Here is a 19,791-nt window from a genome sequence, read left to right on the forward strand (position 1 = left end):
TGGGTTTAAAAAAACTCCATCTGCATTTGGTTGTTTTGTTCACATCATTTTGTTATATTTTAGTGTGTCTTAATGCATGTTACATATGTCATCTGAACGAAGAATTAGAACATTACCAGTAATTTCTCTCTGTTTCCCTCCTAAGAGCCTCGTCTTTTCAGCTTTCCACTCGCAGCACTAAAAATCCTGAAGTTTTGAATATTGTTCAGCTACTTTTTAAGCAACTTTTAATCCACAACGATGTACTTAATATATGTTGGGGGTAATTTTGTTTGTTTTTAAGCTTTACAAAACGTGGTATATTTACACTTCTGAGACTTTTTTTTTAAACTCAGTTTTATATTTTCATTATTTATTCATGAAGTTAAATTATCCATGTAACCATAGTTAATTTATTTCCACTGCTATGAGATATTCTGTTATGTGATTAGAACTCAGTTTAATTATCCCTTTTATTATTGAACAGGCAGTTTGGGTTGTTTCCTATTTTTCTGTTTCAAACATGCATGTACAATATTGTACATGCCTCACAGTGTACATATATAGGATTTTGCTTAGATGCATTGCACTTTAAGTATGGTTGGTGGACCAGTTGCCACACTGAGTTAAGAACTATGCATCACTACGCTCTCTTTAATTCAGTTGTCTTTTTTTCATAAAGTGGATTTCTTAATAAAGGAAAGGAGAAAAGAGCATTGAACATTTTTGCACATTGAACCTTGACCATTCTTACTTAATTCTTTATTTTGTTCTGGACTGTTTCTATGGGTACGTTGTTTTAGGAAATTCCAGGTTTTTTGTTGTTTTTTTTTAATTAATTGGCTGCATTGGGTCTTCATTGCAGTGCATGGGCTTCTCATTGCGGTGGCTTCTCTTGTTGAGAGCACAGGCTCTAGGCACATGGGCTCAGTAGTTGTGGCTCACGGGCTCTAGATTGCGGGCTCAGTAGTTGGATTAGTTGCTCCACGGCGTGTGGGGTCTTCCTGGACCAGGGATTGAACCCGCGTCCCCTGCATTGGCAGGCAGATCCTCTGTGCCACTGTGCCACCAGGTAGGCCCAAGAAGTCCTTGATTTTAATAGAATTTTGTCTTCTCTTTTATGGTTGGCACTTTTTGTGTTGTGATTAAGGAATCATTCAAGTTTTTGTTTTAATGTGTCTTTATCTAGAATTGATTTTTGTTAGCATATCAAAATGCCATTGATTTTCCATGTTAATTTTATAGCTAACCACCTTGCAATGCTGTCATTATTTCTGGTAACTTTTATGCAAATTCTTCCAGGTACCCAGTTTTATTCTCTGTAAATCATAATTATTTTCTTCTTTCCAGCCCTCTTCAATTTTTCTTTATTTACTACCTAGACTATGATCTCCATGGCAGTATCAAAGGAAAATAGTAATACTGGTGTCCATGTCTTGCTCTTGTTTTTAAACGGCATACTATAGGTATCTCTCCATGAAGAATGACATTTATTGTAGAGTTATCGGTAACAATCTTTGGGGGCCTCAGGAACTTTCCTTTTAGCCCTTGTCTTGAAAGCTAGCTTGTCATGAAGGATACTGAGTTTTATCAGATACTTTTTATGCGTGTGAGCAAATAAGTTGATAGACATATTAATGTCAGATCGCTCTTCTGTTACTGTCATATCATTTCGTCATAATGTATTGCCTCTTTAAATATACTACTGTTTTCTGTTTTCAGATATTTTGCTTAGGAGGTTTTTTTCATTTGTGATTATGAATGACATTTAGCCTAGTGGCCTCTAATATTCCTTATCTGTTGTTCGTATCCAATTTGTGAATCAAAGTATACTGGCCTCATAGAATGAGTTAGGAGGTATGCCCTTTTCTTTATTCTCTGGAAAAGTTTATGAAGGTTATAATCATCTTTTCCCTAAAAGTTTGGTAAAATTCCCCAGTAAAAACATCTGGACCTGCAGTGTTTTTAAGTTTTTATTTATTTATTTATTTATTTATTTATTTATTTATTTTCCACTAATGAAATGTTTGGTAAAATAGAATGTGCAATCACGAAAATACCAAAGAGTAACAAAAACATGGACAGAGATTTGAAAGGGGGCCAAATTGAAAGCTTAGAAATAGATAAGTTTTTTAACTATTCCAGTTTTTCTGTTATTATACTTCTTTTTCTTCCCAAATCTGTTTAGTAAAATTAATTTTCTAATAATTTATTTAATCTGATTTTTCTATTTGGCATAAAGTTTTTCAGAGCAGTTTGTCACTTCCACTTTTTTATTGAAGTGTAGTTGATTTACAGTATTAGTTTCAGGTGTATAACAGTGATTCAGTATTTTTATAGCTTATACTACATTTACAGCTATAAAATATTGGCTGTATTCCCTGTGCTGTAAAATATATTCTGGTTGCTTATTTATTTTATATATAATACTTTTTGCCTCTTAATCCTCTACCCCTATCTTGCTGCTCTCCCCTTCCCTCTCCTCACTGGTAACCCCTAGTTTATTCTCTATATCTGTGAGTCTTTCTGTTTTGTTTTGTTTGTTTTATTTTTTATATTTCTGATATGTGATAACATAGTTACAGAGTAGTTGTCAGTCTCTGATTTATCTCACTAAACGTAGTACCCTCCAAGTCCATCCATGTTGTTGCACATGGCAAAATTTCATTGTTTTTTATGACTAATATTCCGTGTGTGTGTGTGTGTGTGTGTTTGTGTATTTCACATCTTCTTTATCCATTCATCCTTTGAGGGATACTTAGGTTGAATCCATATTGTGGCTACTGTTAATAATGCTGCTACAAACATTGGGGTGCTTGTATCTTTTGGAATTCGTGCTTTCATTTCTTTGGGTATATACCCAGGAATGGAATTGCGAGATCATATGGAAGTTTTATTTTTAGTATTTTGAGGAACCTCCATACTGGTTTTCCATAGTGGCTGCACCGATTTACATTCCCACCACTGTGTACTAGGGTTCCCTTTTCTCCACATCCTTGCCAGTGTATGTTATTTATGGTCTTTTTGATGAGAGCCATTTTGAAAGATGTGAGGTGGTGTATCATTAGTGTTTTGATTTGCATTTCTCTCATGATTAGCGACTTTGAGCATCTTTTCATGTGCCTATTGGCCATCTGTATTTCTTCTTTGGAGAAATGTTCATTCAGGTCTTCTGCCCATTTTCTAATTGGATTTTTTTTTTTTAATATATTGAGTTCTATGAACCATTTATGTATTTTGGATATTGACCCTTTATCAGTCATTTGCAGGTTTATCATTATTTGCAGATATTTTCACCTCTTCAGTAGGTTATTGTCACTTCCTTTTTGACCTTTGCTTTTTTAGTCAATAGTTATGGCCTTTCTTCCATTCCTAATATTATTAATTTGTGCCTTTCCTCTTTTCTTGATCTGTCATGGAAGAGATATATTGATTCTCTCTATTATATATTTTTAAACTCTATTATATTTTTAAAAATTTCTTTCCCTACCTCCTATATTGTTTTTCTTTTCTGTTTTCTTATAAAGGACGTACAGCTTGTAGACTTTGAACGTTTATTTCTTTTCTAATGTAAAAATAAGAAGGCTTATTTTACATTTACATTTCCTCCTTAAGTGCTGTTTTTACTGATTCTCAAATTTACATTTCTAAGCACAGAGAAATTTGTATTTTAAACTTCTAATTTCATTGCACTGTGGTGAGAGAACTTGGTTTGTATGTCATTGACTTCTTGAAATTTGTGGAAACTAGCTTTATGCCTTAATTTGTGATCAGTATTTTTTTTGAATGGGTTAAACTTTTTATTAATTTCTTTTGTGTTGTGTGTGTGTGCTGGAAGATGTGATCAGTACTTTTTTTTTGAATGTTCCACATAAGCTTGAAGTTAATATGTGTATGTTCTCTTATTGGTGGGTGTAGAATTCTACATGTGTATGTTAGGACCATCCACTGTATGTCTTAATTGAGACTCGTCTGTTCAAATTCCCTATTATGATGTACATTTTCATTTTCTCTTTGCCATTCCGTCAGTTTTTGGTTTATATAGTTTGACACTCTTTTATTAGGTTCCTAGAAGTATAAAAAATTAACAGTTTTTTTGGTGAATTAAACCTTTTTCTTCATTATGTTGTTACCGTCTACTTCTAATAATACTCTATTCTTAATGCCTATATTAACTTAACAGTACCACAGAAAGGCTACCACCATTCCTTGGATTCGATTTTGCCGGCATATCTTTTTCCATGTTTCCATATTCCCCATTTTCCTGTTCTATATGTGAATCGCTTCTTTAGATATGTTTTACAGGTTTGTAATTCTCTCTTCACTGGGTTTAATCTTACCCTGACTTCATTTCTAGGAAATATTTTTATCTTTTGAGTTTTTGTTTTGTTTTTGTTTGTTTGCTTGTTTTTTTAATTTCTGATCATCTCTAATACTCTTATGTTGATAGGAGGTCTTTATGATTCTTTACATATTGCATCCATGGCTACACTAGATTGAGGATCTGACAGATCTCATTGGGAATCCTCAGGTTCTGAATCTGTTGATTAATGTTTCTATTCAGTCTTAGTGGCTTTCTTTCTTGATGTTTGCTCTTTGTTGAGTTCATTGCTTGGACGTCTTCTTGGCTAAAACTGAAATTGGAAAAGCTATTTGCAGAGGATTCTTCTGCTGCTTTTTCAGGTAGTCAGGGGTTGCCACTGGCTTGAGATCACATTGGCCATCCTTGTGGCTGGCTCTGTGCAGGAATTCCTGGCTTCCTTTCCTGCCCTGTAGTTGGCTAGTCCTTGGGCTCAACTTCCTGATGGAGGTATTATAAGCAAATATGTCTAGGTAACCCTGCCCTTCCAGATTGCCAAATAATCAGACCTTGGCCCCACTACTTCCACACCCACTTCTGGTTCTGTAGGCCTTTGGCATTTTGGAGAGGGTGGTGATCTTTAAAAGCAATTCTACATTATATGAGATTCATGATATCTTAAAATATCATGTCCCTTGAAGCTCCTATTCATCCATAATTCTGGAAGCAAGACAATCTTATTATATCCTTAAGAACTGGAAAAAGAGCGATTTTCCTATTTAGTAACTTTAACATTGTTAGTTTTTAAACATCGTTAAGTATGTTTAAATATTCTCATTGAGTATAAATGCTATTAGCCTTATAGTTTTTAAGAGGACAGTGTAAAAACTTAAGCTACAGGATATTTGAGTGTTTTTATTTAAAACCACAGCAAACCCTCATTATGTTTGAAATATTTGTTTATGTGTAAAGTTCCAAAACCAGAAATATTTATCCAATTGTGTTATTTTTGTTTTTAAGTCTTTGTTAACTTTTTATCTACAGGATGTAGTTAAGGCCTCCTTAGCACCACATTCAGGTCTCTTCATTATACAGCCCTTATCAGCATTATCTCCCTCTCTTTGATCTCTTTTCTCTTTTCTAATTGTCACCATGACTTAAATTTCCTCTGCGCAGTTGAGTCTTTTTGTCTCCTTTCCCTGAAATGTCCTTCTCTGTACAAGTACTACCACTGTCCCCATCCCTCACCCCCCAGCAATGTCTGCCTAGAAAATTCTCATGCAGTTATTATCCTTCCCTGACTGAGATAGCCATTCCCTCTGTGCTTCCCACAGCAGTGCATCTGTACACAAACATGGAGGGCTTGTTGGTTTATGTCCTCTCCAGCCAGAGTGTGATGCTCTTGAGGTTCAGTGTATCTATAGCTCCGCACTGTTTCTCTACTATCTGACTCAAAATACATACTTGTTAAGTATCTTTAAAAATAACAAATTATTTTTACTTTTGCCTTTTTTACTTAAAAGGTATTTTTGAACTTTTAATTTTTATGCATGCAGAAAAATGAAAACCCTCAGTGGGCAGTTCAGTGCATTTTCACAAATTAAACACACTCATGTAAGCAGCCCCAAGATCAAGAAGCAGATCATTACCAGCACCCCAAGCCACCCTTGAACCCACCCCTTTCCTGGTTAACCACTGTCCTGATTTCTAACACCACATAATACTTTCACCTGTTTTTGAAACTTTAAATTAGTAGAATCATAAAGTATGTGTTGTTTCATGTCAGCTTTATGGTTGTGAGATTTGTCTGTATTACTGTCTGTAGTTGTATTTCAGACACTCTCACAGCTTTATAATAGCTTTTACTTTTATCCCCACATTGTACTACTTGTTTTTATTCCTTTGCTTGTAGAAGGAGCTGAAGAAGAAAAAATGGAAACAGAAACTGATGGTCAGCAGCCTGAAAAGGTAAAAAGTCAGTCTTTCTTAATTCTCCCACAACAGGAAAGCCAGAGAGCACTGTCTTTCACAGCATAGCAGTTTGGGTTTATTTTGATCTTTTGAGTCCCTCTCCAGGGACTATAAATGATTCTTTCAGCCATTTGGATTTTGCTGGTTTAAGGTATAGTTCTCATAAGGCGTAATACAGGACGTTTCTCATTTATTTATTTAGAGAAGATTCATCCACTCCCTCCCTTCTGCTTCTGTACCCCTTTCAGGCACAGTTGGGAATATGAATACAAAAGTTGTGGTCCTTAAGAATATTAAATTGTAGGGTTTGGTTCTGTACTTGTGCCAGAAGTGAATTATAGAATATTAAGGAATTTTCTAGGAGAGTTAACTGTTAGCAGAAAAATATTTGGAAAACATAAATGAGAAGATGACATTTGAAGTAGGTTTTAAAGAGCAGGTAAAATTAGAAAGATTGAAATGGAAGATGGAGAGTCGAATGTTCCAGCTGGCAGTGGAGGGAGGGATACACTGAAGGCAGTGTTCAGAGGGCATCCAAGTGCCCATTATGTTTGTGTCCTGATCCCTGTCTCATAGAGGCTGTAAACAGGAGGTTACACGAGTGGGTTACATGATCAGTCAGTCACTGTTTGAGTGAATACATACAAGTGGGGATTTAAGGTCTTGATTACGTTCAGTGCTTTAAAATTGTATATAGGTGAGGAGAGGAAGGGAATAATAGTAAAATTAATTAAAATTCTTACAATGTTCCCAATACTGTGCTTTGTATTTTACATTTAAGAATTTATTGAGTTCCTAAAACAGCTTCATCAAGTCAATGATAGTGTCTTCACTTTATAGACGATGTTATATAATTTGTCCAAGGTCACAGGGATTTCAAAATCAGCGTGTGATACCAAATCCTGACCACAGAGGAACTGAAGTTTTCAGCCCCCCGAGCATGAATAGTGATTGCTCTGTTGTGGCTCTTTGGAAAAAAGATTGCAAGTGGCTGTATTGAAGAGCTTTGTCAACTTTTAATTTTGGTAGCATTTCATCTTCTTGGTTGATACTGTGCATTTTATTTACTTTTTTTTAAAGTGTAGTTTATTTACAATGTGTTAATTTCTGCTTTACAGCAAAGTGATTTAGTTATACATATATATACATTCTTTTTTTTTTTGTATTCTTTTCCATTATGGTTTATCGTAGGATACTGGGTATAGTTCTCTGTTCTGTATAGTAGGACCTTGTTGTTTATCTGATACTGTGCATTTTAAATGCTCTTAGTCCTTCTAGCCAACTAACTGTTTGTTTGTTTGTTTGTTTGTTTGTTTAGTATTCATTTAACCAGTAAATAATGTAAATGAGTCCCATGGACATTCCTTTGCATACTGTATCTCTAGCCTTATAGCAGAGAAGGTAGGAACTTTGTGCTTTGGAGACATAAAGTCTCGTGAACACTCAGGAGTTGAGGGTAGTGAAAGGTATCTCTGTGAATTTATTAATTTCTTTTCCAGCTTTTCTCTCCAAGACCTTTCTGAACCTAGTCTACTTTTTGGCAAAAATAGTGGAACCTTTTGTTATTCTAAGATAATACCACTTGTAAAAGGACCATTTTTTTTCTCACTCTCTATCCTCTTCTTTTGTATTCCTTTCAGGCAGAAAACAAAGGGGAAAATGAAACGGATGAAGGTGATAAAGCACAAGATGGAGAAAATGAAAAAAATAGTGAGAAAGAACAGGATAGTGAAGTTAGTGAGGATACCAAATCAGGTAATTTGAAGAAATTCTTTGGACTATGTAAAACAGTTTTATTATGTAAAACAGTAAAAGCACTGGAGAAGTGTGGGCAGTTAAATATTCCCTCATATTGTGTGTTTCTTAACATAACAGTAAATGTGTGTTTGAGTTTTATTTTACACTTAGGTACCAGTGCTGATGCTAGTGGCTACATTATTTTCAATGATATGTAGACAAACAAGTTGTTCACCTGTGACTGAAGTCACCACACAGACCTGCCATTTTACGAGGGTGAGTCAAAAATTATCCGCACTCCAGTTATATTAAAACTTCTGTAGGCCACACTGTCTTCTCAGCGCTTTCCGTTCAAGGGTGCTATCTCCTCAGTCACTGCTGTGCAGGTGTGAATGTGTTACATCAGTTCGTTTGTAACTGCAGTGCGAGCAAAAATGGATGCCCCACTTTTGATTTGCACGAGAGGAGCAGTGACTCTTTTTTTGTGGTCTGAGCGTGTACCTGGTGCCGTTATTTGTCTGAGACTTTGTGCGTAGTATGCAGAAAGGGTTTTGTCGCAAAGAAGTGTGTATGAACAGATAGAGAAGTTCAAGGAAGGTCGCACGAGTGTTAGCCATCAAGAAGGAGCCGGATTCACTTCTGATGAAGAAATGAAGACAGTGGTGCATTCGTGGCTCACAGCCTAGCCTAAAACATTTGTTAATGAGGGAATACAAAAGCTCGTTGACAGATGAGCAAAGTATTGAAAAGCAAGGTGATTATGTCAAAAAATGATGTATTTGTCTTTTCTAAAAGTTAATTAAAATAAATTCTACAGCCAGAGTGCGGATAATTTTTGACTCACCGTCGTATTTCCAGTCTGTTGCTGGCGTGTCCCATCCTGCCTAAAGGCTTGCAGAAGTAGTCTGTGCTCAGCTTCTGATTTTCTCCAGACCTTAGGATTTCCCAGAGCATTTCGTTGACTGATGAACAAACATATTGGTCTTAGGGCTTAGTTCCCCTGAATTTTCCTTTATATCCAGGGGAACTACACAGAGAGCTTAGAGAGATGAAAAGAAGACAAAGTATACTATTTAGAAAATCCATCTCAAATAGAAGCAGACTTACATGCATGGAATGGTTCAGTAGAAATCTTAAGAAGAAAAAGGCACTGAGATCTCTTTGTAGCATCAGTCCTGCTTCATCATGTGGCAGAGGTGAGAAGTAAGATGGCTTATTGAGACTGGGCACGCTGGTAATAAAGCTTTCTGATTTTTTTTTTCCCACCAGAAGAAAAGGAGACTGAAGAGAACAAGGAACTCACTGATACTTGTAGAGAAAGAGAAAGTGATATTGGGAAGAAGAAAGTAGAACATGAAATTTCTGAAGGAAATGTAGCCACAGCCGCAGCAGCTGCTCTTGCCTCAGCTGCAACCAAAGCCAAGGTTTGCCCTGACAGCTCTTTAACTAGTGCTCTCTTAAGCCATGAATGGCCGTATTGTTTTTAGGTTTTTGGGAACATTTAGTATAAAGAGCCTTGCACCCCGTATGAGATAACTATTTGCTTGAATGACATTTCTAGGTTAGGAATTCCAGAGGCAGGAGGATGGTGGAAAAAGCAGACCTGGTCCTGAAAGGTGGCTGCCTTCAATTCATTCACTGTGTCATTCAGTCTTGTGAAGACTATAGTGATTGAAGGCAGAATTTACAGTCTCTCTAATGTGCCTGCAGAACTTGTCTTGGACTATAGTTCCAATAATTTCTACCAGGTTGAAATATTTATAAGTTTTAAGGCTAAAATCTGGTTCCTTGTATAAATACTTCACCCTGCTCTTACAGACTGAAAGGAAAGAGAGGGAACCTAAAAAGCTCTTTTTCTTCTTGAATTTGCCAGCTTTTCTGGGGGTTGGTTTTCTCTATTTATAACATAGTATTGGCTTCCCAGCATATTTAAGAAGAAAGAATGTTATTTTCCCTGCTTTATTTTAATTTAGCACTTTAAAGCATTCCAGGCATGAATATGTCAAGTTTAAAAAAAGATACTTACCCCTTTTCTATTTTACCCTCAAACGTAGTTTTCTTTCATTATAGGTCACTACATTTCAAGCAGTGGTTACTAGAATATAGCTAATCGTTTTATCTTGAGCTGTTCTTGATCCATTGGTAAAGATGTTATTCGTGGTCTTTAATTCCCCCAGACTGTTTAGCTGCTGTGAACTATTTCTCCTGATCTTCGTGGTTCTTAAGTACAATTTTAGGTATTCTCTCTCTTCTGCCACCCCCAACCTCTAGGAATTTGTGAAGTATACTCTTGTTTAAGTGAATACTGTTGTAGACACCAGTTTGACTGTTGTTTCACATTTGTTTGGTTTTGTTCTTCCTTCATTGGAAGCTTTTTTTTTTTTATTTTGGTCTCTCTGTCTTCTGTCAGGTTGGACTCCTGGCTATCTCATTGTCTCTAAACTGTCCAGGTTCTTACTGTTCATACTGTCAGCAAGGATCTTAGAGACCTTAAGGATTGTCTTGGGCATGTTTTCTCATTTTATAAATGAGGAACTGGAAGCCAGGAGGACTTTACTCCTTTGTGCCTTTTATCAGGGCATAGCACAGCCATCCACCCAGTCTTCACTCGTCACGTTTGACTCCTCTCATTCTTTCTTTCTTTTTTTTTTTTCTCCTGTTTTTTGTTTTTGGCTGCATTGGGTCTTCGTTGCTGCGCACAGGCTTTCTCTAGTTGCAATGAACAGGGGCTACTCTTCATTGCAGTGTGCAGGCTTCTCATTGTGGTGGTTTCTTTCGTTGCAGAGTGCTGGCTCTACACACCTGGGCTTCAGTAGTTGCAACATGAAGGCTCAGTAGTTGTAGCGAGTGGACTTAGTTGCTCCATGGCATGTGGGATCTTCGTGGACCAGAGATCAAACCCGTGTGCCCTGCATTGGCAGGCGGATTCTTAACCACTGCACCACCAGGGGAGTCCCTCGTTCTTTCATTTTCCGTAGCTGTTCAGCCTCCAGATCCTTCTTGGTGCTCTAGTTCATCTGGTAATGCCCAGCTCCCCCCACCACCCCCCCATCATCTATTACCTGACTCCTTCATCCCATTTTCTATCCGTCAGCCAAAGTAATCTTTTTTGTTTTTCAGTTGTTTATTGAAGTATAACTTACATACAAATAAATAGGTGTATATGTCTGCAACTAGTGAATTTTTTCACAGGCTGAACCCATCTGTATAGGCTTACAAACAGCTTTAGTATCAGGCAATATAACTTTACCAGCTCACCAGAAGCTTCCTCACATCTCTTCCAGTTATTCTGCTTCCCTTCAAAAGTAGATGCTAGCCTGTCTCCTAACACCATGACTTCATATGAAAGGAATCATATGCAGAAGAGTCTTTAAAAAGAAATATGAGCATGATACTTTCTTAAATAACCTCCCTGTCTCTCTCAGGCTCGAACTCCTTAGGGAATTTGCGAGTTTTTCATGATCAGGACCCTTCTCAGTTCTCAAGTGTCATTTCTTACCTGTCTGTCCTGAACTGTTTCTTGCAGATCTACCAGACAACACCCCACCCCCCATCTCCAGCTGGGCTTTTTTGGACACCCTCCTCTCTCACAGAGCGTGATTCTCTGACTGTTCCTGCCTATTCTTTCTCCTCTCTATACTAATATGTGCACTTCACTGTAAGTTGCCACAGAAGGAACTGAAATGGTAGATTACCATAAAAAGTTTTACGACTGCTTCATGATGTTTTCATAACTGTTAATATGTGCAGCTTTGGGCACCCAAGTTTGTATACTGTGTACCACTGACCACTTTGCCACAGCAGTTTGACTCTTTCACTGCAGAGAAACTGCTTTTATGGATCAATTGCCCTGGCCCTTGGATAGTCCATACAAGGTTTAGAAGAGTGTCCAAAGAACATTTTCTTTCCAGGTCACTGAATTTCCACTCCCTCATCATCACTCACTCTTACTTCTAATAACTGGGAACTTGGGTCTTCATTCTCAGAACACCTGTGTCTTCCACTGATTTGTGAAAGTGTTGCAGATGCTCATGCTTCATGACTTGGCACACATGTATTGTTTAGTGCCACTTACAGCTGGATCTGGTATATTTCACAGCACACATAATCATTTTGTGCTACATGGTAATTAAGGGGTAAGGAATTCACTTAAATTACTGTAATTAGTACAACTTATCTAGCCTATCCAAGTGTTCTCTTATTCTCTTTTTGTTCTTCTGAGTCTTATAAACAGCTTTGTTATTAAGAGTTTTCCTTGATACATTTTAATTGTTTGTCACACTCTGACATAGAGGTTCTAGATCTAGCTCCAAGCAGATAGGGTGGGCATCCTTTCTGGCTTTCCCCATCCTTGCCATATGAGGGGTTCTTGGGTAGCACATCCACTTTTTCATTCCACCTACTGACAAGCTGTGGACTAACCCACCTGAAGAGTGGTATGTGGGTGTGAGAAGAAGCACTGTTGGCTGGGTGCTCTCCATCCCTTCCATCTGGGTTTAGCTGGAAGTAAGAATCCAGAACTACTGCTGGAATAAACTTAGAAACTCCAGAAAGTAGAATATGTCCTCTTTTATCAGCAGCAGTAGGATTCAGTTCCTTTAAGATAGCAGAAATCACATTTTTTAAGACCACACATACATTTCCTTCAGAATTTTTCTACTACCACCCCATGCTTACATACTTTAAAAAGGAAAATTGTCTTCATGGTATCTGGGTGATAGTTCTGGGACAACAGGAAGATTTTTTTCTTACTGCTCAGAAATACCTCATAACTTGCTCCCTTATGCCTAAAATTCTATCCTGAGATAGGAAAATTTTCATTATGCATTTTAGTCACAAGGGTTTACCAGATAAACATTGATTGAAATTGATTCGCATTATATGCATTGATCATTGATGCCATGTCTCTTTACTTGATGATACTGTGGAGAGAAGACAGAAGGAAAAATTGACCTATTTGATCATTTTGCCTGCAGTTAGCCCTGTTTACTTCCATCTCTGCCAGCTAAAAACAGTGCTTTTTTATGTGAAGTTCACATAACTGTCGCAATCAAGTGACTTTTTACCATTAATTGTTTTTTAGGCTGTTTCTCCCACATTCCGTACATCATCTGTGGCACACTCCTGAACCACCTTATTCTTCTCAGGTTCTATAAAGCCATTATGTGAAGGGTTGGGGCTCTCTTTCTAGCCCTATTTTTGGAAGGCCTTGGTTGTCACTGCTGCCATATCTATCGAGAATCCGTATTTGTGAGCATTAGCAGTATTCCTGCTGCAGTTATCCGTTGCTGTGTGACCACCACAAAACTTAGTGGCTTAAAGTCATCATCGTTTTATGATTTCTCATGATTTTTATGAGTGAGGAACTCTAGCAGACTCATATGGAAAAATTCTGCTTCGTGTGGCATTGGCTAGTTTACTGAGTATTCGTCTCACATCTGGACTATTGTGCAGAGCCTGAAGTGGCTTCACTCACATGCCTCATGCCTAGGCTGGGGTGGGTGTACCACCTGGAGGCTTGCTGGCATCACTGTCTCCACACAGCCTCTCTAAGAACTTACCTTGGGCTTCTTCATATTAGGGTGGTATCAAAGTGTTGGATTTTTTTACGTGGCAGCATGAAACTTTAAGAGAAAAGTATCCCAGGTGATAAGAAGAGAAACTTGCCAATGTCTTGTGCCCACACCCGGCACTGCGTAACTTCTACCTAACTCTACTGGTCAAACATTCTGTCCAGATTCAGGGTGATGAGGGGACATAGATCACACCTTTAATGGAAGGCGTGCCACTTTTAACCCACCACAGTCTGCCCTCTGGTCACAAATTACATATATTTCTCCCATTTGCAGTATAAATACCCCAATATCTCATCTTCTTATAATATCAAGCTAAGGGAGAAGTCCCAGGTCTTATCAGATCAGGTCCTCACATACAGATGAAGCTCCTCAGGAGTGGTGCATGTTGGTCTTCTCAATTTGAAGAATGTATGGACTAACATAGCAGTGGTGAGACATGGAGAACAACCGCACTCATTCAAAGAGTGTGCACGTGGGAGGCACCGAGCACTTGTGGTTCATAGCTATTTTGAAACCTAGCCAGGGACACTTTTCTAGCTTTTGGGTCAGGGCTCAGTGCTACCCCTAGAATTCTTCTCTATAGCTTTTGACTTGGCCCTTGGGGCTTTTGGGTTTGCTTTCTGAGTGTTCCATTTCCATTAAAAAATTAGCCCAGTTTTGCTGCTGAGGGGCTTTCTTGGTCTGCTTTCTACTTGTCGTGAGCCTTTTCAGTTTATATTGTCTCTTGCCACTTCAGTCCAAGGCAGTATAATTTCTTTAAAATTTCGTGGGATTTCTCTGTTTGAAATATAATCACTACTAGGCAAAAGTCACACCTTTAGCTAAGGTTCTATGAGAACAAAGCCCTTAAGACTTTAGAAGCCTTTTCGTCTAGTTAGAAGGGACTAGGAAATTTCTAACTCCCGTAATGGCAATGTGAAGAGGTTGAAAAGTGAACACATAGAGGCAACATAGAAAACAAGTTCACAGCAAACTTTTCAGGGCACTGGTATCAACCAGGCAGACAACAAAAGGAGAATCAGTTATTCTTGAGAAGTGGTAGAGCTTTAGCTCAGAAATTGCAGAAAAAGTCAGGTGTTCCAGCATAAATGTAATGAGAGTCCCAGAAGGAAAGGAGTGAAAGACACAGGGAAGGGGGAAAAAAAAGAAATTGTGGCTGACTGAAACTTGCCAAATTTTATGGACAACATTAACTTATAGATCCAAGAAGCTCAATGAGAGGAGACCTGCTCTTTAAGATACTTAGAGGCCCTCCTCTCTAGCAGAGGCATACCCTTAAAATTCTTAGAAACCCTACTATGCACTCCTTTCAAAAGGTCTAACAACCAGCCACACCTGGAACTATTTACTCTGAGTTCAAATTTTACTGTAGTGCTCTGGATTTGATCTTTGTCCTGAAGCCATTTCTAAGTTTCAAATTCTTGCTGGGAGTAACCAGTGATGAGAAATAGTTTCATTTTCAAACCCTGCTCTATTTTGTCTAAATTGTACCTGAAAACTGAATTCTTCCTTTTTGGTTCCTTTCTTTTTTTATATAAAATACAAAAAGAATATTTACATTTTGCCTGGAAATCACTCCAGCCAGATCCACAAATTTATTAATGATCCTATTTTCCACATCACTAGCGTGACAGTGGTTCCAAACTTTGTGCTACTATATAGCAAAGATCTGCTTCTTTCCAATCTACAGTAATATTTCCCTCTCTTTTAAGCTCTCACCAGTGGTTTTCTTGAGAGTGCACTTGCCACATAATCCCACAGCCAAAATCACACTTTAGGTTTTTGTTGAAATAGCACCCTGTATCCAGGTACCACATTTTTTCCCAGTAGCAAAACTTAGTGGTTTAAAAAAACAACCATTTTATTATATCTCATGATTTTGTGAAATTTGAGCACCAAATAGCTGGCTGATTCTGCTCCATACGCTATCTTTTGAGTCATTTAGTAGTAGTCATGGTAGGTTCATCTGGTGGGTCCAAGATAGCTTCCTTAAGGCTTAGTCCTTGACAGGGATTGCTGGGTCCTATTCGCTTTCCATGAGTCTCCAGGTCTCTCCCCTTTGGTCACTCTAGCACAATGATCATACTTCTTATGTGGCAGTTTGGGACTCATAGAACATTGCAAGAGACAGGACATGGGAGTTTCCAAGCTGGGACCCAGAAAATATCACCACTATTTTCTGTAGGGCAAAGCAGTTAGGGAGGAGGATTCATAGACCCTCTCTCTCAATGGAAGAAAAGTCAATGACTTTATGGCCATTTTTAAAAAATTGTTTGTTTGTTTACTTACTTACTGGCTGTGTTGGGTCTTAGTAGCTACGCACAGGCTTTCTCTAGTTGTGGTGAGCAAGGGCTACTCTCTTTTGTGGAGTGCTGGGCTCCTCATTGTCATGGCTTCTCTTGTTTGCAGAGCACGGGCTCTAGGCTTGCAGGCTTCAGTAGTTGTGGCACATGAGCTCAGTAGTTGTGGCTCATGGGCTCTAGAGTGCAGGCTCAATAGTTGTGGCATACGGGCTTAGTTGCTCCACGGCATGTGGAATCTTCCTGGAGCAGGGATCAAACCCGTGTCCCCTGCATTGGTAGGCGGATTCTTAACCACTGTGCCATCTAGGAAGTCCATTTATGGCCATTTTCAAGCTTCTGCAAGTCCCTTCTAAGAATTCCCCAGGAAAGTAGCCACTAGAATATCAATTGTTAATTGTTAATAATAGACATTGGGTGATAATTAAAATCCTTTGGATTTAGAATTTAAAATTTTAGTTCCAGCTCTGCCATTTACTAATCAAACAGCTAACATAAGTTTTCTGAACCTGCATCATTTTTTTTTAATCAGATGTCCTTTCTGATCTCCCTTTCTGACAAGATTATCATGAAAATCAATCAGATTTATGCATAAAAAAGCATTCTGGGGAATTCCCTGGCGGTCCAATGGTTAGGACTCTGTGCTTCCACTGCAGGGGGCCTGGGTTCGATCCCTGTTCAGGGAACTAAGATCCCACTGAAGCCCTGTGGCGCTGGCATGGACCCCCCCCCCCCCCCAAAAAAGCATTCTGTAATATAGAAAGTGCCATGCTTTGATTATTCAGTATTCGAGTGCCCATTATGTGCCAAACACTGTACTACAATACTAGGTTTATTTTGATGCCTAAAATAGGTATGAATGGTCCCAGCCTCTTAAGAACTTAAAATCAGTCATTAACCTTGAACCCCACGGTCATTTGGGTGGAGACATTAGACTAGATATACATTTTAGTGTAAAGGGAAAAAAAAACAAAGCTAAAAAATAAAATGCTGGAGATGTAACTTTGAGGATTGACTCTTATTAGGTGAAATCTAATTAGGGATTATATACTATTCAGAATTTCTTGGAATGAAACTTTATCACACATAGACACACAAAACACATAAATTTATTTTGCTTTTGCACAATGATTTTCATACAGGTTTTGTTTATAAATGGATTACCGCCTGAATAGATAACTTATAAGCCCTAGCAACAAGCATGTTTCATGTGTGCTATCATGGAATGGTTTTAGAATTTTTTGAACTTTTTCATCTCATTGATGTAGAAACAGACCCATAGAAGTGAATGATGGACCTAAAATTATGTAACTAGTTATGGGCTGAACTAGGACCAAAACCCAGATCTCCAGACTTGGAGTCTGGTGATCCCAACCAACCCAAAAACATAATCTGATAAAAAAATTCTTCATTCCAAGGAAAATGTTCTCAAACATTTTACGATGAAAAACCCAACAGCTGGCTCAAAAAATTGCCCATCTTTTTTTTTCTTCTTTTTTTAGCACCTCTGCTATACTAATTATGATTTGACTTCTAATTTTTAAAGACCTTCACCCCCCCCCAAAAAGAAAAGAATATCTGAAAGAAGGACACATTTATACAATACTGTTAACTCCTCCCTGTCTCTCAGTGTGTCACCTTTCTTACTGCCCAGTTTTGCTTCTAGGTTCTCATCAGAACTGAATTCAATTCCCAGTTCATTTAACTGCAACCTTTGGCAAGGTATTTAACTTCTCTAAGCTTCAGTTTCATTCTGTATAAACTGGAGGTAATGTTTCTTGGTAGGTTATTATTTGAAGTAGTGTGAAAATACCTCCCATGGCTGGTAGTAGTATTTCCCCCTACTTCCATGATGCATTCCAACAGTTAACTCTCACTTTTACCATCTAAGGTTTTTTTCTTCTTAAAGCAGATAAAAGTGGTATTTCGATCCGATCCATTAGCAACTTTTGTCCAGTGCTTGGTAACACTTGTCTAATCACTTCAAGCCCCTGTAAATGTTTTTTAATTCCCTTCAGAATGTACTTCTATGTATATCACCAAATCCATAAAGTAGCAAAATTTCTTAGAGTCTTAATAGCAGGAAGCATGCTGTTTTATGAAGGAAATTTCTTCTTCCAGATCAGAAAGAATCTCTTACCAGTAAAAATACAAGTAGTCATGGAGGTTATGTCAACAAAAAAGAGGTTCTTCCTGTAGATCTAGAAATGTAGGAGATAAATGGCATGTTAGTCCATTAGGGTTCAGTCAGCAAAATTCAGAAAGTGAGACAGTACATAGGAACAGGCCAGTTCTTTCAGAGAAACGTACTGTTGTATTTCTCCTCTTATAAATACGGATTGCAAGATGGAGGAAGATGAGAAGATGCAGTCATTTGTTTTCAATAATTCTCTAAAGAAAATCAGGGTTTATATTAATATCTAAATAAGTGCTATTAAGCCTTGAAATACGAAAATGCCAAATTTAATATGCAACATTGGTTCTTTTCTTCTGTTTCGCTCAAAACCCAGATGTAATTAACCATGCCAGTGATTAATTCTTATATTTGAGGTGGGTTAATTTTGATACCTGTTAAATTTTTTTTTAAATTAGAGATCAGACTGAATAATCCTATGTCTTTAATAATGAAACTGCAAAGAGTTTAGAGATTAAAGTCGTGATTACTTTTTTCTTGAGTTTTTTACTCAAATTTGTTTTTTTAGGTTGAAGGCCATGGTTGGCTGGTTATATTCTCATCCTCCATTCAAAGTGCCCAGGTTTACTTCTAGAGATTTCTAGTGGTTTTTTTTTAACCTTGGTTGCAGGTGAATTCTAGGCTTTGGTTAAAGGCTGCCTCTTCTCCATGTCCTCTCTACTCCCAGCTTCATCTCCTTGTTTCCTCGATCTCTGAAATTGCTAACAGTCGTAAATATGGGGCTTCTTCGGACTTTGGCCCTGGGGAGTGAAAGTCAAGTGAATAAGTAAAATACAGCACAGTAAGGACGATCATGGAGGCTGTGGGAGCCGTGATGTAAGAGAGCTACGCAGAGGAAGTGATGCCTAAGTCTTAAAAGACATGTTAGTGGTGGTCTAGTACAGGCCAAGGAGGGTCTTCCAACAAAATGGGCTTTTAGGGTACAGCAGTGTCACAGCTCGCAAGTGTCAGGCACCCACCACATTCCAGGCACCGTTCTAAGTACATCCTGTGTGTCCTCTCAACCACCTTGATGTGCATACAATTGTTTTCCAGCTTTGCGGATGAGGAAACAATCATGGAGAAGCAAGGTAACTTCTAGGCTATACTTAAATAGAGGCAGTAAGCAGTCAGGTCCTTCCCCCCCCGCTCCGCCCTCAGTCTGGCAATCTCCATGCAATGAAGCTTATTAATAAGAAAGAAATGTATTATAATTCACAGGCCAGAGTGGCAAGAAACTCTCAGTGTAAAAGGAAACAAGGTGAGTACCTATAAAACAAAGAACATTTTAGAACATATCTAGGGACTTTCTTTCCTGGTGGTCCAGTGGTTAAGACTCCACGCTCCCAATGCAGGGGCGGGGCAGTTTCGATCCTGATTAGGTAACTAGATCCTGCATGCCGCAACTAAAGATCCCGCACATGGCAATGAAGATGCCTTGTGCCGCAACTAAGACCCAGTGCAGCCAAGTAAGTAAGTAAATCTGTCTATCCATCTATCTAATTAAGGGCTAACGCTGCTCCAATTTAAATTCTCAGCATAGTCAAACCACTCTTAATGCTTGAGGTAGTAAAATATCATTTGCCTAGACAGCTATTTATTCAGTATCTCTTCTACGTCACACCTTATATATCATGTTTTACTGTCTTCAAACCAGGATTTTAATCCTTTTCCTGCCACATGATAGTTATGTAACCTCGGACGGGCCTTTTTTTTTTTTCCTTTTCACTTTTTATTTAGATTCATAGAAGTTGC

The 19,791-nt window shown here is 38.1% G+C and overlaps 1 protein-coding gene across 2 annotated transcripts in view; it reads left to right on the forward strand.

Annotated features, from left to right (window-relative positions):
• Positions 1-19,791, forward strand: part of SMARCC1 (SWI/SNF related, matrix associated, actin dependent regulator of chromatin subfamily c member 1) — a 186,057-nt gene that overhangs the window by 140,773 nt on the left and 25,493 nt on the right. The window contains exons 22-24 of one of the 2 annotated variants that reach the window (XM_057704810.1): positions 6,192-6,247; positions 7,891-8,005; positions 9,260-9,411. In XM_057704810.1, coding sequence (XP_057560793.1) covers positions 6,192-6,247; positions 7,891-8,005; positions 9,260-9,411 — 323 coding nt within the window. Of the gene's footprint in view, positions 1-6,191; positions 6,248-7,890; positions 8,006-9,256; positions 9,412-19,791 lie in introns of both variants that reach the window. The other variant, XM_057704809.1, reaches the window with a different exon arrangement.

The sequence above is a fragment of the Hippopotamus amphibius genome, chromosome 13 (genome assembly GCF_030028045.1).
Source record: "Hippopotamus amphibius kiboko isolate mHipAmp2 chromosome 13, mHipAmp2.hap2, whole genome shotgun sequence".
Classification (NCBI taxonomy): Eukaryota; Metazoa; Chordata; class Mammalia; order Artiodactyla; family Hippopotamidae; genus Hippopotamus; species Hippopotamus amphibius.